Source organism: Phyllosticta capitalensis (assembly GCF_038381095.1).
Source record: "Phyllosticta capitalensis strain CBS 128856 chromosome Unknown BKA78scaffold_6, whole genome shotgun sequence".
NCBI classification, from domain to species: Eukaryota; Fungi; Ascomycota; class Dothideomycetes; order Botryosphaeriales; family Phyllostictaceae; genus Phyllosticta; species Phyllosticta capitalensis.
The window spans coordinates 195,145-221,735 of NW_027117444.1; the positions used below are offsets into that span (position 1 = coordinate 195,145).

The following is a 26,591-nucleotide window of genomic DNA, read 5'->3' on the forward strand; positions in this document are numbered from 1 at the left end:
GGCGGGCGGCGCCACGTCGAATTGCAGCAACACCCAAACGGAAAACGGACAAGGCAACGGACGTAGAGATGGTGACTTGTTTGAGGCCATGTTCAGCACAATTTCTGGTGCATGACGGATCGGAGGCAATTTAAAATTCTGGCCACGGGCCGCACCTTGCGGGTGGACGCGCCGAGCAAGCGAGCCGGGGGGATCCCCTGACAAGACGTCTACCGCGTACATCCAACGATCCAACGTCTGGCTGGGTTTCAATGGCGGTGGAGCAGTGGCGGCTGCTGGAGCTCCCGCAGGCCCATAGCGCTGGCGTAGGTACCAGTCATTGCCCCAATGCTGTAGGCGCGCGCTCTGGTACTTGATGGTGGTAGGTCAGCACTGGTGGTTCCTGAGACGAGCCTTGGCCCGTTTGGGTACCTTGGGTTTCGAGACTGTGGCTTACGTCGACTTCTGCACATCTCCATCAACACTACATGCCTTGAAGGGTGCACAGTCTTGGTGTGGTGGTGCAGCCAAAACGGCATTCCTTCCAGTTGCCTCTCCTTGCTCCTTGGTGCCCTCCAGCTGCTCTAGCTCCCCCATCAGCTGGTCATTGAATATGACGAAGCTGGCGCCGGCCACGAGGCTGGCCGTCATGAGAATGGATTATCTGGATGATATTGAAGAAAAGAGGCCAGGCCGCAGCGCTACCCTTGGTATAAATGGCGCCGTCGCGGCGGCGGCTAGACGGCCAGCAGAAGCGCCAACGCCAACGGCATCCGGGCAGAGCAGAGCCAAAGCCGAATCAGAATCAGGGCCTGTGGTGAGTGGGAAATGCCTGTTTCATGTTTCTGCTCGATCTTCAATAGTCTACGTCCGCTATAAAAAAAATCACCCCCGCCGCGCATCACCCAACTCCTCCTTTCCCTCCCTCTTTCTTTATCCCCACCCTCCACCGCCGCTCGTGCTAGTCACCGCGCCTTCTTTCCTTTGTGTCAACCAACTACTCGCGGCTCGGTTCGGCCTTTCACTTTCTGCATTGTCCCTCATTGTCCCATTGTCGCAGACCGGCATCCAAATAAAGCTTCTCCCGCTGCTCCACCATTGCTGGCCTGCCAACCTCCCCCAGCACGCGCCTGCATTCCTCCGCCGTCGCGACACCACACTCAAATCACTTTTCTTTCTTGACACCTCTCCACATTCTACTTCCAGCCTCATTGCGACCGTCTCTCTTCACGGTCCACCTTTCCACAGTGCGGGCCACTGATTTGCCTCTACAAAACAGTCCTTACCACCCGCCAACCTCTCCCAATTCTCAAATCTCCACAGAAGCAGGACCTTCATCATGATCTCCCTCGGCTCCCTGGCCATCACCCTGGCCGTCCACCTACTCTCTCTACCCGCCGGCGCTGCACCTGCCCCCGTCGCTGACCCACAAGCTGGCGCCGTCGTCAGTGGCCTCTCCTCAGCTCTGAGCGGTGTCGCCTCTGCTGTCTCTGGTGGAGTCAACGCCGCAGCTACCGCCGCTGTCTCGTCGTCGTCCTCCTACTGGGTCGCCAACATTGAGCGTCAAGGTCAGGTTGCCTACGGCTCCTCCGACTACCAAATCTTCCGCAACGTCAAGGACTTTGGCGCAGTGGGCGATGGAAGCACCGATGACACCGCTGCCATCAACAAGGCCATCAGCTCTGGTGGCCGCTGTGGCAAGGGCTGCGACTCTACCACCGTGACGCCTGCCATCATCTACTTCCCTGCCGGGTAAGCCTGTCACCCAATGCTTGCTTTAAAATCTTCTAACCCTGTCCCAGAACCTACGTCGTCAGCAAGCCCATTGTCCAGTACTACTACACGCAGATCATCGGTGACGCTACCAACCTGCCCGTCATCAAGGCTGCTGCTGGTTTTACCGGCATGGCTGTCATTGACGCAGACCCTTACGAAGACAATGGCGCCAACTGGTACACCAACCAGAACAACTTTTTCCGCCAAATTCGCAACCTGGTCATTGACCTTACAGCCATGCCCTCGTCTTCCGGTGCCGGTATCCACTGGCAGGTCGCCCAGGCCACTAGCTTGCAAAACATCCGCTTCGAAATGGTCAAGGGTGGCTCGAGCAACAAGCAGCAAGGTATTTTCATGGACAACGGCTCTGGTGGCTTCATGGTCGACCTTACCTTCAACGGTGGAAATATTGGCGCATTCCTCGGCAGCCAACAATTTACCACGCGCAACCTGACCTTCAACGACTGCAACACGGCCATTTTCATGAACTGGAACTGGGGCTGGACCTTCAAGGGCGTCACTGTCAACAACTGCGGTATTGGTATCGACATGGCCAACAGCCCCTCCAACCAAACCGTGGGCTCGGTTCTCGTTCTCGACAGCGTCATTTCGGCGACCCTCGGCGTCAACGCCTCGTTCAGCAAGACTGGCAACGTTCCCGTCACCGGTGGCTCTCTTTGGCTCGACAATGTTGACTTTACCGGCTCCAAGACTGCCGTCGTCGACCAGGGCCAGACGGTATTGGCCGGCGGCTCGCATGTTTCAACCTGGGCCCAAGGTCGTTCATACACCGGAAGCAAGGGCACCGTAGTGCAGGGGCCCGTGACTGTTTCGAAGCCCGCCGAGCTGCTCAACGGTGCCGGTTACGTCGTCGCCAAGGAGAAGCCGCAGTACGAGTTGACCCCCGCGAGCTCGTTCGTCAGCATCAAGTCCAAGGGTGCAAAGGGTGACGGCGTCACCGACGACACTGCCGCTATCCAGTCCGCCCTCGACTCGCTTACCGCCGACCAGATCCTCTACTTTGACCACGGCGCCTATGTCGTCACCGACACCATCAAGGTGCCCGGCACCAAGACCATCAGGATCACGGGCGAAATCTGGCCGCTGATCATGGCCAAGGGCTTCTCGGACCAAAACAACCCCAAGCCTGTTTTCCAAATCGGTGAGGCTGGTGACAACGGTCTCGTTGAAATCAGCGACCTCATTTTCGAAACCTTGGGCCCTGCCCCTGGCGCGATCCTCATGCAGTGGAACGTTGCTTCGCAAACAAAGGGCGCTGCCGGAATCTGGGACGTGCACTTCCGCATCGGCGGATCCGCTGGCACCAAGCTCCAGTCTGACACTTGCGCCAAGAACCCCAACGCGACACACGCTGCCAACTTGGATTGCGTGGGTGCCTTTATGCTGTTCCACGCAACTGCCGAGTCGTCGCCCTACGTCGAGAACTCTTGGTTCTGGGTTGCTGACCACGAGCTTGACCTGTCCGACCACAACCAAATCGACATTTACAACGGCCGCGGTGTCCTCATCGAGTCCACCAAGGGTGCTTGGTTGTACGGTACCTCTGCCGAGCACAGCGTCCTCTACAACTACCAGCTCGTCAATGCCTCGAACGTCTTCATGGGCTTGATTCAGACCGAGACGCCCTACTTCCAGTCCAACCCCGACGCTACCACACCCTTCACCTCGCAGTCGGCATGGTCTGACCCCTCATTCACCGGCAACGAGCTGGCCAAGAAGGCTTGGGGCCTGCGCATTGTCGACTCGAGCGACGTCATGGTCTACGGCGGTGGCCTGTACAGCTTCTTCGAGAACTACAGCCAAGACTGCCTCGCCACTCAGAGCTGCCAGACCAACATGATCTCGCTCGAGGGCACCAACTCCAACATCATCCTGTCGACCATCAGCACCAAGGCTGCCGTCAACATGATCACCGTGGAAGGAAACGGCGTCGTCCTTGACAAGGATAACCGCAACAACTTCTGCGCCAACATCGTCCAGTACAGTCTATCATAGGGCTGACAAGCGTGGAGTGTCCGCCTTTCTTTTTCCTTTTTTTCCTTTCTCTTGCATATTTTTAGAATACAATCTTCTCGTGCGCCGGGCCCTTTTTTGCCTCGTTGGCATTGGAGGATTCGCGGCGCACAGAGCTAGCCCGCCACTTGCTTGGCGAATGCTGCTCCTTCTATGATGAATTCCCTTTTTCACACCTCTCCAAAGAAGTGCCACCTCGTCCAATCAACGGATACCTCTGCGCGGTTTTACGCGTTCTTTTTTCTTGCACACCCGCTTTCTTTTCATGATGACGAACGTTGTTTTTGAGACCTCTTTGCATTTTCGTGAGTTTGGTAGGGATATCGGCATATTGCAGCACCGCAGTCCAGTTGTATCACAAGCCTTGTTGTTGTTTTATTTTCCTTGTCTTTTTTCGTTTTTCTTGATCTCTGACTTTTGCAAAAATCCATCTGGCCCAGGGCGCGGCATGCAATAGGCCAGTCACCACATGGTGGTGGTACTACCATACGTACCTACGCCACACAGACGTCAGCATCATACCTAGCACAAACGGCACGAGCACGGACAGGCGCGCGGCTACAGCACTACTACTAGAGGGGCATGGCATAGGCATGGGGGCGTGGGCATGGGAAGAGAAATGGAGGTGGCAGGCAGAGGGATGTTTGTTGGTCGGGTTTCGCGGAAGGAGTGGGAGTGGGACTAAACTACTGCTGCTACTGCTGCTAGTAGTTTCCAGTAGTGTAGTTGAGCACACTTGCTCCTTCGACAAGCTGCGCGATGCATATTGTTCGGTCGTTCAATTCATCCCCTGCCTACTGCTGCGTTCGCTCTGCATCATTGCGCTGTTCAAGGGTCTTGATCGCATGGGAGGCTTTCTCTGGAGTCGCTAGTTACTAGCAAAGTCCTTACTGCTGTCTGTCGTCTACTCGTCTGGTCCATGTCATCCTCTGCGTGTTCGCGCTGTTCAGCGGCTGCTCTGACGTTCTCGCTTGATTGAGACTCCCCCTTCGCGTTGTCTGTTGGCGCTTGCTCGCTCGTCTGCCTTGCTTATCGTCACCCTACATAGTTACCGCTACACGTTGCAATTCCTTCCAACGACCTTGCCTTCCTTCCTTGCCTCACTACCTTGCGCCACATGCGCTCGAGTTCCTCCGCGCCATCACCCTGCCACTTTCTACACCTCTCGTCGCACAATGCGCCTCGAGCATCGCAATTGCTGTCGCAACAAGACACGAGCACTCAAGGGCTTCTTTTACGGGGATGATGAAGGCAACGAGCAAGGAGGACACGGAACGAGCAAGCAAGCAAGCAAGCAAGCAAGCCTGCGCCCGCAACCCCCTTGTCTTCTCGCACATGCTTAGCCATCTATACTTATTTAAATACTAGTCTACATACATGTCTACTCAGCATGACGACACATGCTTCACCTTTGTCGCTCGTCCCTACCTGCCTGCGCCGGACATGCTCTGCTTGTTCCCGGCGGTCAGATCTAGTAGAGCAGGAGCCGTGCGAAGACGACGGGACATGAATGCCGATTGCCGATTCTGTCTTGCGTCCAGCTACCGCGAAACTACTGTACGGTTCGGCAGTGGGATGGGTTAGTAGGTAGGCCGGCCTATTAATAGCATAGTAGAGCAGCAGAGCAGTAGTCTCTGGCTGCAGGCAGAAAATTTTGGCTTACGATGTCAATCAGTGACGGTTCTCGTTGGAAAGCTCCATCGCTTTGGAGTCCGTCCTTCTTGATTTCTGTTTTGTCCCACCTTCCTGTAATCTCTCTTTCTCGAAGAAGATGGGGGGAAAAAAATGCAATTGGCACTGGTTAAGTGAGTGGTGAGGGCGGCGGCATCTCGTCGGAGACGCGTCAACACTTTTTGTTCGGTCCACCAGAATCCTTCCCGCTGTCTGTCTGTCTGTCTGTCTCCTGTCTATCCATCTGTCTGTCTGCCGTCTGTCACTCCCAGACATCCCGTTCCGGGAGCCGGATTAACGTGTGCAAGCGGTCCATCAAACTTCCCTTCCTTGCTGCACCCACTCACAACTCCTTCTGTCCTCCTGGCAATCCTTCCCCCGTCCCGTCCCGTCCGGCATTTACTCACAGTTCTATTTTTTTTTTTTTTTTGGGACAGAGGGATGCACATGTCCGTAAACGCCCGGACGACGTGCTGTACCGCCGCCGCTCGGCATGTATGTGTACCCATGCAGGGGAAAAGTTTGCGGAAGCAGGGTACGGCAACTACTACGTCCGTACAGACGGACGGAGACTTTTCCTTCCGCCATGTCTCTGCGCCGCTTTGAGATGCCATCGTCGCCCGGCCAATGAGGTGGTGGTGTTGCGTTGAGTGTGGTCCAAGGGTCTGTTTGTTCCAAAAGAAATGGAGGAAGAGTCGTCTGTGGTAGCGAGACGTTGAGCTTCTTTTGGATTATTATTTCTTCGGTGATATTCTTTTTCTCACTCAATATCATCATCAGCTCGTTGACACACAGCTACACCAGTACATGGATTTCAGCTCGTTGCAATGGTGCTGGAGTGAGGCTGAAGACTTGTCTTCATCTTTTCGTTTTTTCAACTCTACTTTTTTCCCACAAGCATTTAAAGTTAGCCAGGGGGGGCAACACAACACCTCTCTACCCCGGTCCCCCACGCCGACCCTTTCCTTTCTTTTTCAGTCCCGTTCTTCAGCAGCCAGCAGCCAGGGACAAGAACGGCCCTGAACCATCCCACAGCCAGCGATCCCTTTGACCCACGCATTCATCTCGCGCCTCGCTAAATCGTCTTTCATATCGTCATGGCTACCAGTCTTTTCTTTTTGAGAGGAGACAGAGGGTCCCACGCTCCCGCGGTCCATCGACGGTCCCCGACCCAGTCCAAGTCCACGCAGACGACAACGAACCACCACCAGACTCGCTACACCTTCCCTTCATCCCCAGTGACTACTCTCACGACCACTCGCGCCGTTCATCATTCTTCCCCGCCGCTCCCTCTAGCACCGCTCTACTACTTCTTCCGCGCAACCCACAGCGACGGCCGATAAACGCTGCGCAGCATGCTGCGCGGGTTGGAAATGTAGCCCGTCTCGACGGCGCGCATCTCGTGCCGCTCGACGCTGAAGCCGAGCTGCTCCACCAGCGCGATGACCTCGTCGTCCGTCAGCTCGACCGAGCCGCTCTCGCCGATGCCTTGGTGGTCTGCTGAATGGCTGTGGCTGTGACTGTGCGAGTGGCTGTGCTGGTGTTGCGCCCCCTGGTGGTCGTGCGAGTGGCCCCCCTGGTTGTTGGCCCCCTGATGCTCCTTCGCCTCGCGCTTGCTTCCCGGTGGGTCGTTTTCGAAATGCCAGAGGAGCGGACCCAGGTTGATCCACACGCCGCCGGGCTTCAGGCAGTTGCGAATCGCCTCGATGTAGTTGATCAGGTTCGGCGCCGTATCCACAAAAAAGACCGTCGCAACCGCATCGAACGAACCCTGCTGCTCCTCGTTCCGATACAAGACGCAAAAGTCGGCCGCCGACATGCTGATGCGCTCAAAGGCGTGCACCTCCTTGCCCTCGCTGCTCTCCCGCAGCGCCGTCGCGGGGTGGACGTCCGGCACGCGCACGCTGGCCAGCTGGTCGGCGCGCACGACGTGGTTGCTGAAGCCCAGCGCCCACGGGTAGATGGCGAATTGCTCGGCGCGCTCCGTGTGGTTGAGAACAAACGACGACGCCATCAGCTGGTGGTACGAGATCTCGTTGCCTTCGACCGTGAAGCCTGCCCGGCAGATTTCGAGAACCAGCCGCCCCAGCCCGGCGCCTGGCACCAGTACCCGTATGTCTTGCCGTGAGGAGGCTGGCGTCGAGCCATATTCGGCTTCTAGTTGTGCGAGCACCGGGCCGTAGCATGCGTCGCGCTCGACTGCTCCCTCCTCGCTCCAGTCGCGCCACATTTGCCGCAGCGTGCTGCGCGCCTTGTCCATGTCGTTGGCCGTCGCCGTGCCGCTCCAGGGCTTGGATTGTCCAGAGTCGGAGTTGTTAAGGGCCTCGGGGTCGCCGCCAAAGTTTTGGATCGCAAGGCTGCATATGGCTTCGGAAAGATCGGCATTGGCGTCGATTGCGTCGTCGACGGCGTCGAGAGTCGACAGAATGTTGAAGGGCGGCGAGGCAAGACGAGTCCAGTGCGACGAAGGCAGCGCGTAAAAGGATTGCCGGCGCAGGTGCGTCGTGTTGTAGTGGGCTATGTGGCGGTAGGTTCTGCTAATCGTTAGCTCGATGATGTAGACAAGCAGCTACTGCAGCAATGACAATGGAGCAAGGCATTGTGATCAATTGCCAAATGGGGAAAAGCAAGGCCTGAAAGAAGAGCAGACAAAGACGTACTCAAAGGAATCCAGCGCCGCGTAGACGACCCGTTGTTCTTCAGGGTCATTGGCTGGGTCAATGGAGCCATCCCATTGTTCCGTAGCTTCATTGATAGGCTGCTCGTGCTCGTACTCCATGGACGCCATTGTAAAGGTTGATCGAATCGAATACGCGCGAAAGAGTGACGGTAGCGTAAGCGGTGCTGACGAGATCTTGCAAGGAGATGGAGGTATTGGCGGATGATCAGCTAAATGAAGCAGACATATTGCAATGTCGTGGAGCTTTCTCCGTGGCAAACGAAAGACCAAGTGTTTGCATACAACAGATTGCGTGGTGTTGGGGTTTTCAACAAGACGACGCGGCGTGTAGCGCACTGGCGTCATCCCGCTGCCAGACCCTGCTGCCGATCACTGCGGGCAAACACATAGCTCCAGCTTCGTCTTCTCCGCAACTTCACACAACCACCACCGCACACCATGTCTGCCGCAGCGGAAGCCGTCCCCAATGGCACATCTTTGCCGCCGGCGCTTGCAGCCATCAAGCCCGTTCAGCTCTCCTTCCCGCTCCCTCGCACGTCCAATACCCGCATCAACATCCACCTTACCATCCAATCAACGGCGCTGGTTCTCTTCGTCACGACCACCTCGCCAGAGCACGACGCCGGTGCCACCGCGCCAATGGGAAGCTTCGTCTACGCCATGCCGCAGAACGTAAATCTCCTTACACAGTTCCCAAGAAAACAACACAGAGCAACAGCGTTATCTGACACCAAGCCTCTAGACATCCCACACGCCCTCCAACTCGTCCGCAACTTCACCACCCATAAGCACGCCGCTCTACGCGCAAACCCCCACGCTCGACCTCGCGACGCGCCTGGCGCGCATCCTGGCACGGAAGAGCGGCCGCCCGACGTACGTCGGCAACTCGACCTCGTTTGCGAGTGCGGGGTTGGGTGGCAGCGTCGAGGAGGAGATGGAGGGACTGGCGCGCGTTGTTGAGGTTGTGACGGGGGAGCTGGCGCGGGTGGAGCAGGTGGAGAGGGAGGCTGATGCTGCTGTGGCAGCAAGCTGATGGGTTGAAGAAAGGTAAAACGTTGAGTCAATGAGGTGGATGTATGTCGTGGAGACGCACAGGCGGAGGGAGAGCAGCTGTCACATCAGGGACCGCTGCTGCCCCCAGCCAGATCCTGTGCTTCAACCAAAGAGCGGCCGGCGGCAGAAGGCTACAAATGCGTAGCAGAGGCCTAGATCCATAGAATCTCGACCTCTCCGCTCAATTACCCAAGCTCATGCTCTCTACCTCAGGTAGGTGATAATATCGAGCCACCCTGTGCGCCGAAAATTCATCAATTCGGACTGACCAGGAAGCGATGCACAGTCTCCAGCATCTACCGGTCTCATGTTGGACTAGCTCCTTGATGATCTTTTCGCTTTCGCATATAAAATACAGATCAGCAGTGGCGAGAGTTCGCCCCCCGCCGATACATCATCACGAAGCCGATTCTTTCTCACGGGGCGAGCTTTTGTTCATGTTGAAGCGTCGCGTACACGTACGAATTGGCCATTTCTCGATGAGGCTTTTCAAGTTGTTCGACAGTGCGAGGGAGGAGCTTGAAAGTAGTCGAGACGGGGACATTTTGGTTTTGGCGAAGACTCCTGTGACCTTTCCTTGACCACGAAACTTCAAATTCTCACCACTTCAGGACACACTGCAACCCTTCTGAGTGTCGTGAATGCAGGCAGCACCTTGTATCCACCTCCACATCATGCCGTCAATTCGAAAGAGTGCGGCGGCCTCCTCTTAAATATCCAACACACCATCACTGCGCATCTTCCTCGCAAGCGTAAAGAGAGAGCGAACAGCCTGCCGTAGCACTCAGCAGCAGGATTCGATAGTTTCTCACCGATGTAGACGCCATTTGAGCGACGGCATCCACCACGCCGTCGTTCATTTGGCTTGCAAGATTTCAGGTATGCAAGAGTCCTTTCAGTAGGCAGGTACCGCAGCAAGATCTCCCATGAAGCTATCCTACTGTGAAGCTATCCTACTGTCTTCCGTATCTTCATTGAATCTCATGACCTCATCATCTTTTCTCCATCCCATGTTTTCTCCTTTCCTTTTACATACATGTCCATCGTTCTTTTTCCTTCTTCCCATGTATGTCTTGGGTCTGAGGCTGACGAGTCTCATCAGCCATGTCTACCCACACATTTGGTGCCTACAGACCAGACCGTCCGCATATACAACGCCCACCCACGAAAATGATGGCCGTAGAGCATCTCGAGATCCCCTTATCAATCGTTTTCCCATATCTCGCCGTCCCATGATCAAGATGAGACCAAGAATCAAGCATGTCGGAGACGCTTCGTGATACGACGAGGAGTATTCAAAGCTCCAGTCGACAGAGAGGCCAGACCGTCTTGAAAGAATGGGGAAATCCCAAGTCACCCCTCAGCGCCTTCCGTAAACGTCAGAATGCCTGCGCGGCGCCGAAGGGGCAGTCTTCTCAAGCTTCTTACGCTCGGCAGAGGCCCTGCACTCAGCTTCTGCCTGCTGTCTGCGCTCAGCGTCCGCCTTCTGTCCGCGCTGAAGGTAGAAGGACTCCCTCTGGTGTTCCTTCTTAAGCCTCATATCGGGTTCTTCGTGGCCATGATCGCACTGATAGCCCCTGTAGCACTCGCGGCCGTGAAAGATGGAGACGCACGTCGGCATCAGGTGCAGGTAATTGCCGTGGTGATGGGGGTATTGGCAGATGTAGGGCTTGCGGGAAAAAGCGCCGCAAATGTGGAATGATGAGCAGTTGTCGCCGTCGCGGCCGAACGTGCAGGCCTTGCGCGACAGAGAGTCTGGACATGTCGATCGCAGGAGGTCTCGGACCTCCATCTTGTCTTCTGATGAGTAGACGAAGTTGCCTTTGCTCGACGTGGTTATCCTCCTGCGCTTTTCGGGCTCGACCTTGCCGTCGTCGTGCTTGGATTCCTCCCTGGGCCTCTTCAGGTTTCGGTCCTCAGACTTCTCAACGGTATCGACGAGACTGTCTGCCCGCTTCGTCGGTTTAGGAGGGGGGGTATGTTCGGAGCGAGTGTTCATTGGCGAGTCCTTCGCGCGGCGCTCAGGGAGAGACGGCGACGCCTTCACTCTGGCCGACTTGTCCGGGACTGACTCTTTGACATCACTAGCAGGACTGCCGGTGCTTTGTCGATCCTCGACTTTGACCTTCGTGTGGCGCAGGTCAGGCGAAGATGCTGCTTGTTTCTCGGTCTTTTGGTTGTGTGGTCCAGATTCCATCGCTCTTGCCGAATGCGGAACATCCTGAGGAGCGGGAGGATCTTGAGTCTGACCAGACTTCAACGAATGAAGCGGTCTGTTGGCACGGGGAGCATTCTTGTTGCTCTCGGTTGACTTTGGAATAACGAAGCGGATGGGCTGCGGGGGAGTCTGCGGGCTACGAGGACTTCCGGTGTGGCTGGATTTTGGACTTGCATCCGGCGCAGGCCTGATCTCGGGAGCTTCACGAAGAAGAGGAGCAGAGGGAACGTGAGAGATTTTGAGACCGGAAAGAGAGGCATGGTCTGAGGAGCCACAAGATTCGACAGAGGCAATCGCGGGCATGTCGAAAGCGCCATGAGCGCGGCGCGAGGCAGCTTCGACCGCTTGGTCATGTCCGTCCTTGAAGCCCTCGCGGTACCCATCGCGATAGCCGTCGCGATTCGACGAGAGTTGGCTGCTGGTGCCATGCTTCTGTGCCCATTGCTCACCAATCATCCATCCTTCGTTGTAGATGGCTTGGATGAGCTCGACGGGCATCTTGCCATCCAGATCAAACACGCCGAGTTGCTTGAGTTTGCAGATGCTCTCGCGCGCAAACTCGGCCCTGGCATTGCTATCATCTCTTTCTGAAGCACGCGAGAGCAGTCAGCCCTCATGAAGTCAAATGATCTGAGATGTTAAATACCTGGAGTAGAGTACTGAGAGGTATCCGCCACCCTGTGCGAGGGAGTACTCGTGTAGTTGTGGTCCATGGTTGTGGGGAGATGTCAACGAGACAGAGGGGAGAGTCGTGAAACATGGGAGGGGGTCAAGGGATGAAGAAAAGTGTCGTTCGACGCCGGCAGGAGGGCTCCCACGCGGTTGCGTTTAACGGCCATCACCAAGACGCGATAGGAAGCTGCGCTGCAGATTATGCCCGATCTGTTGAGGGTAGCAACAAAAGTCGCAGGTGCAGTCGTACAAGGCTGCTGGTGGCCCTTTCCACTTATGCAGGCACCCATTAGCACGTCCCACACCTACTGGACCCTGGAATGCGGTGGGATGGGGAGCAGACATCTACAGGACTATGATTGAGCCCATAGATGAAAAGTGGGCAAAATGTCTTTTGAGGTGGCACATGGAAAAAGCACTTTGCGAATACGACATATCGTCTCCCAAACATGCTCCAGAAGACGAGGAGCTTTTTTAATGTCCGACACAAACGCAGCTGGTCGATCTTGTCGTGAAAAAGGTGGAACAAAATTTACTATGTTTGCAGCTCTTGATCCACTCATATCCGATATATCTGCAGCGTCGTTGTCTGGGATCTCTGACCGCAATAGACGCAAGACCCTGTCTGAAAAGACCCTGACTCTTTCTCTTCCCACCACTCACCCTGTCTTCTAGTCCTAATTGGTCCATGTAGATACCGGTCACGGCACCCTCTCAAACAATCAACCCGCAATCAACACCACCCGCAAGGTAGTACGACATGTATCTGCACCGCAAATCCGCACCGCGCCTCCCCCTGCCCCACCCCACCTGCCTACCCTGTCTATGCACAGTAAATGATGCAGCTGTCCTTGCCCCTCCTACCAACCAGCCAGCTGGTCGACGTCGTGTGCTCGTTGCCCCGTCAAGTGGTGCTTGTAGCAGCATTTGCAACGAGCGCCGCTACCCGTCTTGTATACACAGGAAGCAAGCACAGCGTGCCGACCTACCTAGCTGCGCTCCACCGGGTGGCTGATTGACGGATCTGCGACGTCTTTACTCTATGAGATGGACAGAGTGAGTGCGGGTTCCCTGGGAGCCGTCAAAGCGCTGAGGTGAACTTTTGGCGCAAATGACTGTGCCCGCAATGGAGGCAACAGGCAGCAATCAAAACACGTCACAGCTCGCTCAACGCCCACACAGCAAAGACGGTTGGAAGTAATATGATAGTCATCAAGATAGAAATTCCGCCATGCCTGATTCGCCCTGTCACCGATCGCTTGATTGACCAAGGGCTGCATTTGTTGTATCCCCAGAGAGGAAAGAAAAAAGGGACAAGATGGAAACAAGAGACCAGACCCCGACACCATTGAACCCCCTCCTTTCCAGCCAAGCAAGCGCTCGCATCCAAATCATTGCGAGCGAGCAACGCCCATGCCAATAGGTTTCAGGTTCATCCCAGCCGATCCAGTCGCGCCCGCAAAAATAAAAGGGGGAGAGGAGAAGAAGAGAGAGCAAGGGAAAGGGGGGACAAACAAGACAAGACGACAACCCGTCAGCGCCAAAACCCAACCAAACGAGTCAGACAACACCAGACGTCCCAAGGACGGTCTACACCGCCAAGTCCGTCTCGCTGATGCCCTCCCACGGGAGCTCGCTCTCGTCTTCGAGCCCACTCAGGCCATCGCCATCCTCACTCCTCTCGCCTACACTCTCAATGACGACGCGCTTGGCCTTTGAGCCCCGGGCCTTTGCCCGCGTCCTCTCGCGCATCTCCTCGGGGTCAATACCGACGCTGAGGAGCGTCTCCTCGACCTCTTTCTCGTCCTCTCCCTGGTCCTGGCGTTCGTACGGCTGGCTCTCGACAACGTCGTACAGGGCGTAAATCTGGTCGCTCTTGATGCTGATGGCCTTGAGCAGCTTTGCAATTTTGGCCTCGACAGCCTTGCGCTTGCGCTTTGCCATGCTGGCGTCGTGAGCGCGCAAGACGGCGTCCAGGGCGGCCTTTTGGAGGTTGAGGTGCATCAGCTCGTCCTGCAGCTCCTTGATGACTGTGGCGAGAGCAAGAGGGGCTGGCTGCGTGGGGCGGAGTGTGGCATCAATGTCGTCCGCGGAGACGCGCTCCGAGACGGCTACTGGTGTTGGGATGGTTGGCGAGGGCTCTGTGGCGGCAGCCTGGTGCTCGCTGCAGGCGGACTTGTGGCAGACGGTGCAGTCGGCCTTGCGGTGTGGTGGGGGCTGCGGTATGTTTTGGGCGTGAATGGTGATGTCGGGAAGAAGGAAGGCCGAAGTCAGGTCGTTCGAAGCACTGCGAGGGCGGCGACGGCCACTGTTGCTGAGGATAGACCGCTGCGTATCCTGCTTGGTGGGACTCGCAGGAGCAGACTTGTTCTCAACCGGAGCGGTGCTGACAATGCGACCCGTGTTGGACTCTGTCAGGTCCATGGCACGAGAGGCAGTGGTGAGGTCCTTCATCGAAGACTTGCGGGGAAAAGTCTGGGAGCGGACAGTCTCATCGTGGCCCTGGCGAGTCTGGGACGGAGCCCTGGACTGCTTGCGAGCAGCGGCTCTCTCCTCTTCCAAAGCCTTTCTGAGACGAGCGACCTCATCACGGGCCATGAAGCTGAGCTCCGTCGTGTCGCCAGTGTGTTGCGGTCTCCTGCTGTCCAAGCCAGGCACAGCACCAGACATCAACGGGGCGTCCCTGTGCAAATGGCTAAAAGCATCGAGGTCGGTGGTCGAGTCTGCCTCGCTCTCGGAGTCGACGTAGACTGGTAGCGAACGACGGCCAGACTTGGACCTGACACGCTCTGCCTTGGCTGGGAGAGAAGCACGCCGGATGGCCTCGTCGAGCTTGTTGTCCATCTTTTCACGACGGCTGCGTGAAGACCTCCTCACGCTCAGTAGCTCCTTGGTGATGTCCTGCGCATCCCTCGTCGCCTCCCGGCTCTTCTCAATCTTTTTGTTCAGACGAGCCTCCTTGCGAGCCCACGAGTGTTCATCCTCCTCGCGCTCCGCCTCAAGTTCTGCCATTTGCACGCGAAGTCTTTCGTTCTCGTCGCGAAGGTAAGAGTTCATCTCCTGGGTTGTCATGCCTTGGAGCTTTTGGATGGTGTCTTCGCGGCTATCAATGCGGCTGCGGAGCTCAGCCTCTTTGCGGTTCCTGCGGCGGGCTTCCTCTTCACGCAGCGATTTTGCGTGGGCGACCTGCGCCTTTAGGTTCTCATTGTCTTCCTTGAGCTTCTTCTCCTCAGCTCGGCGTGCCTTGGTCTTTTCCAGTTCGGCCCGTGTAGCCGTGGTGTCCGTACGCAGCGCCCTGTCGGCCGCTTTTTGGAATTGTTGGCTCTGTTGTTCGTACTGAGCCAGTCGAGCACGCAACTCGTCATTTTCAAGCCTCAAAGCATCAACCTCGTTGCGGAGTACATCATTTTCTGAGAGAAGAGCATCCCTTTCTCCCTTGAGTTCTTCGACATTGAGGAAGGCAACGCCTAATTGGGTGACGGCATTGTCGCGCTCCTCAGTCACCCGCTTGGAGGAAATGTCGGAGACGGACATCTTGCGTTCGGCACGCTCGAGGCGGCTACGCAGAGAATTGACTTGGGCTTCAAGTCCTGCTCACGACGTTAGAAGAAAAATCCACACTATTTTCGTCCAAACTTACTTGTCCTCTCAACCCTCCAGTTGTCCTTCTTGTTACCCTCGCCATCTGTTGAACCCAATGCGCTGTCCGAGCGCCTAAACTCAGCCTGCGCATTGAGCTCGGCCTTGAGCTGAGCTACCTGAGTCTCGTAATCTTCAAACTTCTTCTCGGTCTCTGCTTTGTCTTGTTCCATCTGAGTGACCTTGTCCTTAAGGAGCTGTAGAGACGTGAAGAGGGCCTTTTCATCGGCTGGCATCGGGACGCTTTCAATGGGAATGTGCTTGGAAGTATGTTCATTTCTCAAGCGACTCGGGATGGGAGCAGAAGAAAAACGTGACCGGGCCTTTGCGCTACGTGAAAACACGGGAGTGCCATCTTGGTATGTGCCGGAAACCAGTTCAGTCAGATTCGGGATATCAGGCAGCATGAAAGACTGCTGTGTTCCGCCGGCGGCTGGAAGAGCACCCGAACGAGGTGTGTAGTAAGTCGACTTTTGAGGGGTCCTCATGTTGCTATCATTTTCCTCGATGAAGGTGCCGGATGTCTGGCGGGACCGGGGGTTGCCGAAGCGCGTGTTCTTTGCGGTCAACGTGACTGTCGGGGGGCGCTCATCAATCATGGAGCTGTCCTCTTCTGAAGCCAACCTGGCGTGCATCTGCGCCAGAGTATTCCGTCGCTTGTCGTTGGAAGAAGCCTTGACCGGCGATGGCCTTTCCGATGTCCGTCCTGAGCGGTTCGAAAGGCCCTGCAGGTCCTTTTGTGGAAGAGACGTGGCACGTCGTATTTGAGCGTCGCGGCGCAGATTGCCGCGCTCAACACCTTCGTATGTCTTCTTTGCACTGTAGTTCCCCTTGTTGCGAATCTCCGAATTGTTGAACAGGCTGTCGTTGCCAATACTGAAAGCGTTCGGTGACATGCCGGAAATCTTGCTAGGGGTTCCGTGGAGACTCTTGTTGTTGGCTCGTCCGGCCTCAATGGATTCGCTCTCGTCAGCGGAGTGTTCGTCGGAGAAGTCCTGAAATTCTCGCTCAACCAAGGACGTGTCGATGCGCTGGGATGGGGGAGGAGGTCGCCAGTACTTGTAGCGAGCCGCGCTGGAGCGGATATTGGGAAGAGGATTTGTCGAGTCGTCGAATTGGTTGCGCGTCGATTCGGGTACGTTGTCCAGCTCGGGGTCGAAGCTGGTTCCGATGCCAAGGTCGAGGTCTTCGCCGTAGCTTGGGAGCGTGTTTGTGTTGTTTCCCGATTCGTGGGCTGGCGACGTCGGGACGGGCAGAGGCGAGCTACGAGAACTTCTCAAGCTCTCAGCAAAGTCGCGGATGAGCTTTGATCGCGATTCGTTGCTTCCAGTAGATGATGGGGCCATTAGTGATCACAAGAGGACAATAACCGTCGTCCCGTTCGGTGCGCGGCGCTTAGGTCGCGACGCGTAGGTAGGATATGCAAAGTAGCAATTTGCTACGGGAGCAGCGAGCAAACGGGATTCTTGACGTGAAAGTCGGGATATGACAGGCTCATTCCATGTCCGGGCGTTGGGCGGAAGAGTCGCGTTGCAAAGGTCGTTGTGTGTGGAGGTTGTTGACAAGCAAGGTCCTGTGGAGAACAGTAAACATGCCAAGACACCAATGACGCTTTCGGTGCTTAGTCAACCAGCCTAGCAACCACGCACGGCCCCAGTTTGTCCTCCCGTCCTCGACTCTGTTAGGCCTCAATCCATTCGCCTTGTCATGATTCGATTCTGTATCGATTGGCGATCTTTCAGCCAATTCAGCAAATGCACCCTCAACCAGGTGTCTTTCGAGACTACCACATCCTCCCGAATGCTTGGTATGTTCATTTGAATTTGATGGACATCTCCACCGTATGTACAATTCTTCCTTTCAGTAATACATTATCTTCGAATTTTCCATCCAAGATGCTCATACACAAAATGCCCATTCTCTACAATCGCGCCAAGCCAGACTCCAGGCTGATGATGGGGCGGCCGTAAGTCCAACAACTCCCTTCTCCTGTCGCTCAAAGTACAGCAGATCGTGGACACGTCAATCACGAGCCAATCTTCATCGACGGACCCCATCTGCGGCTCATGCCCCTCTTCTGCACCTTGGCCGGGGCGTTGTTGAACTTGCTGCCGGGACCAAAGTCTGGCGTACCTCCGAGGGTGCCGAAAATGTCGCCAACGTAGTTGGTGGCGTTGATGCCCTTGGAAAAGGTGGCTTCCCAGCCGTCGATGATGCCCTCGACAATCTTCACACCGGCGCGGTAGATGTTCTGGACGGCAGGCTGAAAGCCGCCTTGCTCGGCGTAGACCAGGTTGAACAGCGCTGTGGAACCAGGGGGAGGACGGTCAAAGTCGGATGCAGTGCGCATGATGATGATGCGCGCAAAGTCGAGAAGGCCACTTGCAGCGCCGCGGACCATGGCCTCAAGTGTGGCGTTGTCCTCTTGCGCCGTGTTGCAGTACTGGCCAGTTCCATTGGTGACAAGCTTGGTGTAATTGCCAAAAGCCTCGCTCAAAAGAGTTCCAGAGAAGTAGACATCCGAGGTAGCAACATCGCACGCCACGATGCCGGGCTTGGCCGCACCAGCAGCGTAAAGCGCAGACTTGGCGTAGTTTGCGCGGTAGGTCGCGGCCGTGGCGCTGTCGTTCAGAGAAGCTTTGGACGCAAAGCCAATCGCGATCTGGCGCAGCGCATCGTTGACCTCGAAGACCTCTGTTCCGTAGATGGATCCCGGATACTGGTTAGGAGCTTGGGCGTCCTGAGGAAAGTATCCAGTGCTGAAGTTTTCGGGCTTTTCGCGAGCGTCGAATTCGTATTGCAGGGCAACTTGGATCGCGTACCGAGCAAAGGTGACGGATCCAGTGGTGCCAAGCTCTGGGTTGATTCCACCAATGCCTCCAATTAGGAAGTAGGTTTCTCGCAGGTCGAACAAACCAGAGCGAATGAGGGACGTCAAAGTGACGGCGGCGTTAATCTCTGCAGAAAGAAACTTGGTTAGCGTCGAAGACTGGAGGAACGCGGAACGGCTGTAGGTCCAAGAATGTTGCGCAATCGCGATTCGATGTTCGTCTGCGGTAACAGGCCAGTTGTAGCGTGTTTTACTGCCAGATGCGCTTAGGCAAACCACAGCTTCGGTAACCCTGGCCGGCTTGACCTGGGGGTCTAGTGCTTCGCATTGTAACCTTAACGGCAAGAAGCTCGTCCAAGAGATTAAGCCGCACTTTTTTCCCAGCAGGTCGGTGCACAGGGGGCCCTACCACCGCCTCGACGAAACCTCCTCCGGTTGGCCATTGAAGCCTGAACGCGACTGAACTCAAAGAAATTGACGGCTCGCAGGACAAGAAAATCGCCACTTACCAGCCTCGCCAGTGATCAATTGACAAATGCTGCCGTCAGCAGTGCAATGAGCGTCTGGAAATAGTGGACTGAAGCCGGGGACCGTGACGTTTTTGGCGAGAAGATTGAACTCTGGAATATTCCACCAGACTTCTGCCTCCGGGTCAAACATGCTGATGATGAAGACCTTTGGTGTAATCTTGCTGCCAGTGCTCGTCTGGACGAGGGCGGACTCGGCTACGGCAGCAGAACCGGAAACGAAAGACGACAGCAGACATGCTGCAGAAGAGACGGCGGAGAAGCGCATGACGGTCGAGCGAATGATGCGAGCTTGCCAATAGCCGGGAAAGTGTCGAGGTGTAGTGGTGCTTATATCTACACCGGGCCACGACAAGCAACGAAGGCTGTCTAGACCATGAACAATGCCTTGTGATGGTTGAAGGAAGAAAGACCAACTGACCCACAAAGTCATTTGGTATGGCAGCAGGGTCGCGAGGCTTATAAGGAAACCAACCATATCGGCGCTGGTTTGGCCTGATTAGGTATGGGCAGCAATGGAGGACCAAGACGCGGTCTGTCCGCAGGATCCACCTCACGTCTCTCCGCCGCTGATAGGCAAGCACCGAGTCACCGCATGTCAAGACGCAGGGTAGACGACGACGACTCCCCACAGTCTGTCAGGCTAGGGTCAACGGATAGTAGCGCCCGCGGCGGCTGAGGATGGAATTGGGGGAGCCGGCCGAAGGCTGGAGGAGGCTTGGAGTGCTGGGAAAGCCGATCTTGGCTGGAGGCGAGATGAACGGGACGGGAGAGTCGGGGTTGACGTTCGGTCGACGGTCGGCAGTGCTGGGAAGTGCCGCTGTCGTCTTCCCTTATCAACCAGATTTTGGCGAGAGATGTCGTGCTTCCCGAAGTGGACTAGGGACTATCCCAGACCAACCAGAGCCTGACTGATTCGCGGCTTTATGCAAAAGTCACCAACGACAGCTGGCGGTTCCAGCTGCATCTGTAAATTCCATCATTGACCCTTGTCTTTTGCGGGAAGCAGAACGTGTGGTTGTGGGGGGTTCCTGGACATCACCATCGCCCCCACTTACCCCCTGGCCGCTGCGATCCGAAGCGACCTTCTCGAACAATGACGCCTCACGAGGCTCTTACTTTCTGATAACGGACTTTGAATCTCGTATGGACAACAGCCCGCACGTCACTTCGGTGTTGTTGCTCTTCGCTCCGTGGGTTACGCGTCAAAATGACATTTATGATGTGCTATGGAAGGTTTCCTTGGATGTCGGCCGCATCCGAAGGTTAAATCGGGCAGGTCGCCCAAAGAATCGGAAGCTGACCGAATGTGATGCCCGATCAGACTGCCATAGGGTCTGCGAGGCAAAAGTTTCCGCAGTCCTGGGAAACACACCTCACTTACCCTTGCTACTCTGCCGTGGCGAACTCGTGCCAGACGGCGCTACTCATACAAAGCTTGTTCCACCTTGCGGCTAGAGCCGTAACCGTAAAGTGCATCGCGAGCAACATGATGCTCTCCAGGAATCCTCCAGTGCTCCAGCGATTGGCTGGCATTCCATCCATCAGCATGAGATCGAATGCTGCAAGAACAAGCAGCGGGTATAAAATCAGAGTCTGCGGGGCGAAGGGTGAGCAAGGACGCGTCAATGAAAGAACTTTGATGAGAAACAGGGAAATTTTCAGGGTCCAAAGCACGCCGGGAGTATGCAAAAGGGATTGGATGCGAGTCGACATGTTCGATGGAGGAGGAAGCATGAGGCGCGGTGTCGATTGAGGCACCGGAGATGGAGGTAGCTGAACTTTGCGGGTGCGCAAGACAACCGTCGACGAATCTTCAGGAGTAGGTGTGCGAGACATTTTCTTTCGCAAGGGTGTTGGGCTGGGGGAACGGTGCTCTTCAGCTGTCGCATGATGCAGTCTTGAGGACGTCCTCGCCATGCCGGTGTGTGTGGATGCTCGCCGCGGGTTTCTTGGTGCAGGCGAAGGGGAATCGGCTGGCGAAATCCGGGAGGTCATGTCGCTGAACAGGGAGGAGTGGAAGCCATTGGTCTCTCCAGATTCTGCGCCAATTCCCTGCAGAATCCGCTCAGTCGCCGGTCGTTCTTTGGGGTTCAAAGAGAGGAGCTTCTTCAGAAAAGCGTAAAGCATTTCTGGCAAGTCACTTCGCGATCGAGTGGTGTCATTGAAGCCTCTCCAGGTCGCAATTTCGGCCCTCAGCTCGTCCAGGTCTTCATTCTCTTCATGGAGATCATCCGCATTCTTATATGGGAGGCGACCGAAGCACATGAAATAGACGATCATGCCCAGCGAGAAAATGTCCGACTTGGTAGTGAAATTTCCATAATTTCCGTCAGGGGTTTCTCGCATGAGAACTTCCGGAGCACAGTAGGAGAGCGTTCCTGTAGCACCCGTGGATTTGCGCGTCATGTCGACCATCTGCACCTCACCAAAGTCGCTGACAAGGACTTTTGTTTTTCCTCGTTCGGTATGGAGCAGGCAGTTCTGAGGCTTGAGATCTCGGTGTATGTAGCCGTTCGCGTGGAGGTGATGTAGGCCGGCAGTAATGTCTTTGAAGAAGGAGAAGATTTCGTCAAAATGCATGCGGCGCGGACCCTGGAGATCAACCGGCGGCTCGGCTTGTCCTTTTGACCTTCGTCGCATGCGTTCCTTGAGCTGTGCACTCGACGCATTCGAAGATTCTTGTCTCTTGAGTTCGCCCAATATGTAGTGGTGCAAGTCGCCACCGTTGCAATACTGCTGCAGTATGAAGGCGCACGGTACGCTTGGAGAAAAGGTCGTGAGCTGGGCCTCTTCCAACCAAACGTGCCGGTAAGACACAAGGTTCTGGTGCGAAAGGTTCTGGAGAAGCTGGACTTCGATCAAGACCTTCTCCAGCCACTCGTGGTCATCTCCGACAGGCACGCGCTTGCAAGCATACTGTCCGAGGGATACACCATCGAGGACATGCTTGACCAAAAGCACCACTCCTTTGCCTCCTTTTCCCAGCACGCCCTGTTCCACGAAAAAGGTCTTGAAGTAGTTTTGACTGAATGCGCTCGAGGAGATGCCGTGAGACGCTGGCGGAGGGGCTGGAGAGCTTCCAATGAACTCGCCGCTGGGAGGAGGCTCGGAGGAGCCAGAGGGCTGTCGCAAAGCTCTCGGGGCGGGGCCTCTGATGGGCGACGCGTGTCCCGAAGATGTTGGTGAGCCCGGCTGGCTATGGTGTAGCATGCGAAAGTACTGGGGATTCACGAAGCTCGCTTCTTGTTCCTCATGGTTGTCCTCGGCCTCGGTGGTTGGTCCATCGCGAAGCGGGCGTTGACAGTACGGGCAATTGGCGAATTCCAGGTCCGAAGGCGTCGCGCGGAGAGAGAGCTGCCGGGAGCGGGAATCGTAGACGACGACAGCAGAGCCATGGCGACTTTTGGTGGCGCAATTAGCAGAGGATTGCAAGCCTTGGTTGAAGGGTAGAGAAACAAGGGCGATTGTGAGGTGCGCGAGCTCGCAGGCCTCAGAACAGCGGAACCACTTACAGGACGATTTCACCGCGATTCAGCCGCGGTACCAGAGACATATCCGCCGCTAGTCTGGTGGATGGAATGAGGGGCAGTCAACAGCAGCCAGTGTTCAAGGGAATGACGAATGGTGGAAGGTGACGAGGATTGCAAGCGTATGAAATCACATCTGCGGTGGCCAACAGAAGAAGAGCAACATCACATCTCGGCGCGGCTGTGGCTGATGGTGGGAGGGTGACGCTGCGGGAGGCTGTCGATGCGGCGACAAGGATCTCGACAGAAGCAGGAAGAACTCCCCGCTCTGCAACTCGCATCAACAAACAAACACCTGCTTCAGATGTGGTCATCATCTCGTCAGACAGCCCATTTGATCGCGTTTTGGTCTCCGCTGACACATTCATTTCGATCACCAACTCCTGAATTTCCTGAACTGAGGCTTCATTTCTGTTTTGACAAGACACACGGCCGTCTCTTTGGTTTCTCCCTTACAGATACCACACAGAGGAGTCTGCTTCCTTCTGAGTCTCCTCCTTTTTTTGTTCCCCTTTTCTTCATGTTTTGCATAAAGTCCTCTCGGCCGTGGCAAGATTCTTTGTCCTTCTCTCAAGGAACTGTACTCATTTCCTATCCAGCTAGACGATGAGCAAAGGGAAGCTGGCCGGTCAAGATTGCTCCTCAGCCATAAACAACCCATCCCCTCTCCCATCACTTTAAACGCTCCAGCAAGCCCGGCAAGACTTGCTCTTCAGTGTACTTCCAAACGGCCGCGCTATCCTGCTGCGACCAAGCTGCGCCGGTCCACCACGTGGCTCTCTTCCCCTGCAACGCCGTCAACTTGGCATAGAAACCGGCCTCCACGTCCTGCGCCGCCACCGTCACCTGAAACGGCGCGTGGCACTTGAGCGCTACAATTTCAGTCGCTTGACCATGGCCATCGTCGTCCGCAAACATTCCTTCGCTGCGCTTGATGGTTTGCACAGCTGCCATGATGAGCGCTCTGACCTCTTCTTCCTCTACTCCCTTGTCTGCGCCGACCTTGACGTCCCAGAGATCTCCTACACCTGTCCAAAAGAGCCCATACACGCACGGCGATGCTGGCATGGCGTAGGGTGAGTCCTGGGCAACGTTTGACCAGCTTGTGTTGCGCGAGAGGCTTGCGTCCCGTACGAGGCCGGTATAATACGCATCATATGAAAATCTCGAAAAGAGCGACTTCTCTTCCGACGACAGCTCCAGAAATGGCAATTGAGGTATGAGCGGCGGTACGGTGACCAACAGCGCGCGGCAAAGAATGAGCTTGGATCCAGTCGGGGTTTGCGTGAAAATTGACATTAGGGGAGCATCTGAACCAGGTCTTTTCGACTTGACGGGCCGACGTCGAATGCCGCTTGCTGTCGAGGAAAGGAGTACGGTTGCAGAGGGCGACGCGTCGAGAAGCGCGAGGGCATTGTCGTAGACCACGCTGCTCACGCCGCTGGCGCCCGCTTGGAGAAACGTGTTGTCCAAGATGGCTTGTACAACGGAGACATTGAGAAGCTTGATCATGTACAGCGTTGGCATGTGCAGCACGTCTACAATGCCTCCGGTGTATTTTTGGATGACAACCATGGCAGCCTCCAGCGAGTACTTTTTGACAAACTCACCAAAGTCGAGCAGTAAATCAGGCGGCACGGGGTATGGCAGGCTCTCGAATCCCTCCTCCAGGTAAGCGTACTTTTGCGCCTGCTCAAGATATTCCTTCAAGGCCGCGCAAATCGCCACCGTGGTGTACCCAGGATATCCAGCCACCGCTCTGCCAGTTTCAAAGTCCAGAGGTTTGGATTCTGAATAGATGTTTGCCGTGGTAAGGGGCTCCAGTCCTACTCCAAGACGCTGAAAGTACTTGTGTACCAGTGGCTGGTCTTCGAATTCCATGACTCCGAGATTGACTCTCTCGCCCGATTCCTGATCTGTGTACGAGTCGGCATGTCCTCCAAGGAACGAGTTTCTCTCAATGACGACTACGTTTTTCCCGTGGTCCTGCAGTCGCACTGCCGCATACGTGCCGCTGGATCCTCCGCCGATGATGGCCACATCGCAATGGATGACGTCTCTCGGATTTGGATACGGCCCCAGGAAGAACAGAGAGAAGCTCTTTGCCGTCGAGCTCATGGTGACGAAAGGATGCAGTATGGAAGCCACCAGGGTCGCACAGGTTTCTTGCATGCTTGAAAGTCTTCCAAGGGACCGAGCAATGTTGTGGCAAATTGACGTCGGGACTGGACAAAAAGTCCAAGTCTTGACGAATGTCTGCAGGGGACGGCATTTATACATCAAGATGCATTTCCCCCAGACGAATGACGGCCATGCGGAGAGGAAGTTGGACCGGTCTCGCGATTACTTGCTGCGCGCATGGCAGCCTCCAACACCCCTCGAGCATTGCAAGCCATCTCACAACCAGTGACTGACCACAGAACATGCAGTCTCCAACAGGTCGACAAGCTCCTCCAGTCCCATTGCCGCAAACAATGTACACCCCGAGGAGCAGCAAGGATGACCTTTCGAATTGGCCAGTAATGCGCGCCGGTGGCTGCCAACCAAAGACGTTGCTACCTCCGAGATTTGGTCAGCAATGGCCTGAGGCGCGCGATTGTTGGACGACCAGCAAGTCGCTGTGCCGGAGGATACTTTTCTTTTACATCATGTTGTGCTTGACTGCATGCCAGTGTTGCGACTTGCGACTTTTTGGCGGGCGAAATACTACCAGTCGCATGGTACAACGACGGAGCGGAGAGAATCAACTGTTCTTCGGCGGTGAGGGCAAGTCTCGAGAGGACCATCAATGGTTGCGGCTGAAACAATCGATGCTGAATGACGGAGCTGTCGTCACCGTCCAAAGTGCCACACCCGTACTTTGGCACCTCCGCACGTCGAACATTGCGCATCTTCGCCACGATATGAAGAAAGCAGCACGAGCTCTCGAGGCATAGGTTCCGCACGGCTTGTCTCAATAGCTGCTGCAGCCAATCAGTACGTCGTACAACGACCAATCTCCGGCGTCCTCAAAGCGGACTCGCGACGGGAGCAGGATAAAAACGTCGAGATGGGGCTGCAGTAACGCCACACGCCCCATGCGCTTGCTTCGCTCGTCAGCCAACCGTCTGAAACAAACCGACAAGACGGCAGATGGACTCCGCATGAACAACCGGCGGGACGAAAACCACCCATTCGCACATCTGACACGGCTTGGCTGATCAGTCGGCAGCGTGGTCGATGGCGAGAAAGAGAGGTTTCCTTTTTCGCACTCGCTGCAGGCAGCCAGACGAGTGACGACCCACCCAAGCAAACCGTCATGTGGATGGAGCTTCTGGCTCTTCACCTGATTGCCTCCTTCGCACGCGCTGCTGCTCCGCGACTAGCTCCGGACATAAAGTCCGGACACATGGCGTGATGTGTTGGAGAGCGTGCATATCGACGTTCGTTGGGCGGTGTGTGTTGAAGATCGAGCGCACGATGCATCGTCGAGGGTGACACGGCGCCAACACCCATACCATTGCTGGTCGACCGGATTTTCGGGCTTTGAAATGTGGAGATCGGAGATTTCTGGCAGAATAAATGTTGCGAAGACAATGGAAGCGAAAGCTTTGGGGGGTGGGGAATTTTCATGTCGAGGAGTGCACGACTTGGGAGCATGTAGATGTCCTGACATGACACAAGAGGTATCGGGAGCAGTTGTGGTTTTATGTGCAACGACTACTGCCGTCAACTGATCGATCGCTTCAAAGAACGAAAGGACCCACGAGGGCCGCATTTTGCTATGTACACCACGAGACTATGTACAGTATGAACAAGGCTCCTACTTGCCTCTTCCTCTGAAGCGTCATGTTCAACCCACGAGTGACACAACCTCGACCCACGTCGTGGCGTCGGCACAAACGATGGCTGGAAGATACGATTACCTTCACCCTTCCTCCTCCTCTCTCAACACACCCCCACCGTCCCCCTCCCCCATAACCCCTGCCTCTCCCTCTGTGAC

At 55.8% G+C, this 26,591-nt stretch overlaps 15 protein-coding genes across 15 annotated transcripts; 6 read left to right on the forward strand and 9 right to left on the reverse strand.

Annotated features, from left to right (window-relative positions):
* Positions 1-251: 251 nt before the first annotated feature.
* Positions 252-944, forward strand: BKA78DRAFT_296125 (uncharacterized protein; the record flags this gene model as incomplete). Its single annotated transcript, XM_066886572.1, has 3 exons — positions 252-305; positions 371-796; positions 843-944. The coding sequence occupies 3 exons, from the start codon at positions 252-254 to the stop codon at positions 942-944; spliced, it is 582 nt and encodes a 193-aa protein (XP_066743051.1).
* A 374-nt stretch (positions 945-1,318) lies between these two features.
* Positions 1,319-3,771, forward strand: BKA78DRAFT_296126 (glucan 1,3-beta-glucosidase GLUC78 precursor; the record flags this gene model as incomplete). Its single annotated transcript, XM_066886573.1, has 2 exons — positions 1,319-1,731; positions 1,782-3,771. 2 exons carry the CDS (start codon positions 1,319-1,321, stop codon positions 3,769-3,771), a joined length of 2,403 nt encoding a protein of 800 aa, XP_066743052.1.
* A 2,995-nt stretch (positions 3,772-6,766) lies between these two features.
* Positions 6,767-8,248, reverse strand: BKA78DRAFT_296127 (N2227-like protein-domain-containing protein; the record flags this gene model as incomplete). Its single annotated transcript, XM_066886574.1, has 2 exons — positions 6,767-7,994; positions 8,121-8,248. The coding sequence occupies 2 exons, from the start codon at positions 8,246-8,248 to the stop codon at positions 6,767-6,769; spliced, it is 1,356 nt and encodes a 451-aa protein (XP_066743053.1).
* Positions 8,249-8,578: 330 nt separating this feature from the next.
* BKA78DRAFT_296128 (uncharacterized protein) lies at positions 8,579-9,173 on the forward strand (the record flags this gene model as incomplete). Its single annotated transcript, XM_066886575.1, has 2 exons — positions 8,579-8,812; positions 8,883-9,173. The coding sequence occupies 2 exons, from the start codon at positions 8,579-8,581 to the stop codon at positions 9,171-9,173; spliced, it is 525 nt and encodes a 174-aa protein (XP_066743054.1).
* A 945-nt stretch (positions 9,174-10,118) lies between these two features.
* On the forward strand, positions 10,119-10,671 carry BKA78DRAFT_315748 (uncharacterized protein; the record flags this gene model as incomplete). The annotated part of the gene is made up of 1 exon (XM_066888570.1): positions 10,119-10,671. A coding segment is annotated over one exon (355 nt), but the record flags the coding sequence as incomplete, so codon positions are not given.
* Positions 10,119-12,467, reverse strand: BKA78DRAFT_344133 (uncharacterized protein). The gene is made up of 2 exons (XM_066890447.1): positions 12,058-12,467; positions 10,119-11,998 (listed from the first exon to the last, which is right to left on the reverse strand). Exons 1-2 carry the CDS (start codon positions 12,122-12,124, stop codon positions 10,554-10,556), a joined length of 1,512 nt encoding a protein of 503 aa, XP_066743055.1. The 5' UTR covers positions 12,125-12,467; the 3' UTR covers positions 10,119-10,553.
* BKA78DRAFT_315750 (uncharacterized protein) lies at positions 12,048-12,467 on the reverse strand. The gene has a single exon (XM_066888571.1). It carries the CDS (start codon positions 12,371-12,373, stop codon positions 12,140-12,142), a length of 234 nt encoding a protein of 77 aa, XP_066743057.1. The 5' UTR covers positions 12,374-12,467; the 3' UTR covers positions 12,048-12,139.
* Positions 12,468-13,673: 1,206 nt separating this feature from the next.
* Positions 13,674-17,068, reverse strand: BKA78DRAFT_296130 (uncharacterized protein; the record flags this gene model as incomplete). The annotated part of the gene is made up of 2 exons (XM_066886576.1): positions 13,674-15,673; positions 15,724-17,068. The coding sequence occupies 2 exons, from the start codon at positions 17,066-17,068 to the stop codon at positions 13,674-13,676; spliced, it is 3,345 nt and encodes a 1,114-aa protein (XP_066743058.1).
* A 680-nt stretch (positions 17,069-17,748) lies between these two features.
* On the reverse strand, positions 17,749-19,212 carry BKA78DRAFT_252119 (purine nucleoside permease; the record flags this gene model as incomplete). The annotated part of the gene is made up of 2 exons (XM_066884705.1): positions 17,749-18,680; positions 19,062-19,212. The coding sequence occupies 2 exons, from the start codon at positions 19,210-19,212 to the stop codon at positions 17,749-17,751; spliced, it is 1,083 nt and encodes a 360-aa protein (XP_066743059.1).
* Positions 19,213-20,273: 1,061 nt separating this feature from the next.
* On the reverse strand, positions 20,274-22,741 carry BKA78DRAFT_315756 (kinase-like domain-containing protein). The gene is made up of 2 exons (XM_066888572.1): positions 22,595-22,741; positions 20,274-22,482 (listed from the first exon to the last, which is right to left on the reverse strand). The coding sequence occupies exons 1-2, from the start codon at positions 22,633-22,635 to the stop codon at positions 20,469-20,471; spliced, it is 2,055 nt and encodes a 684-aa protein (XP_066743060.1). The 5' UTR covers positions 22,636-22,741; the 3' UTR covers positions 20,274-20,468.
* Positions 22,742-22,893: 152 nt separating this feature from the next.
* BKA78DRAFT_315758 (uncharacterized protein) lies at positions 22,894-23,319 on the forward strand. Its single transcript, XM_066888573.1, has one exon. It carries the CDS (start codon positions 22,914-22,916, stop codon positions 23,217-23,219), a length of 306 nt encoding a protein of 101 aa, XP_066743061.1. The 5' UTR covers positions 22,894-22,913; the 3' UTR covers positions 23,220-23,319.
* On the reverse strand, positions 23,282-24,727 carry BKA78DRAFT_296133 (uncharacterized protein; the record flags this gene model as incomplete). Its single annotated transcript, XM_066886577.1, has 1 exon — positions 23,282-24,727. One exon carries the CDS (start codon positions 24,725-24,727, stop codon positions 23,282-23,284), a length of 1,446 nt encoding a protein of 481 aa, XP_066743062.1.
* A 128-nt stretch (positions 24,728-24,855) lies between these two features.
* Positions 24,856-25,071, forward strand: BKA78DRAFT_315760 (uncharacterized protein). Its single transcript, XM_066888574.1, has one exon. It carries the CDS (start codon positions 24,862-24,864, stop codon positions 25,021-25,023), a length of 162 nt encoding a protein of 53 aa, XP_066743063.1. The 5' UTR covers positions 24,856-24,861; the 3' UTR covers positions 25,024-25,071.
* A 382-nt stretch (positions 25,072-25,453) lies between these two features.
* Positions 25,454-26,090, reverse strand: BKA78DRAFT_315762 (uncharacterized protein). Its single transcript, XM_066888575.1, has one exon. It carries the CDS (start codon positions 25,907-25,909, stop codon positions 25,583-25,585), a length of 327 nt encoding a protein of 108 aa, XP_066743064.1. The 5' UTR covers positions 25,910-26,090; the 3' UTR covers positions 25,454-25,582.
* On the reverse strand, positions 25,863-26,550 carry BKA78DRAFT_144111 (uncharacterized protein). The gene has a single exon (XM_066882838.1). It carries the CDS (start codon positions 26,364-26,366, stop codon positions 25,971-25,973), a length of 396 nt encoding a protein of 131 aa, XP_066743065.1. The 5' UTR covers positions 26,367-26,550; the 3' UTR covers positions 25,863-25,970.
* Between the last annotated feature and the right edge of the window lie 41 nt (positions 26,551-26,591).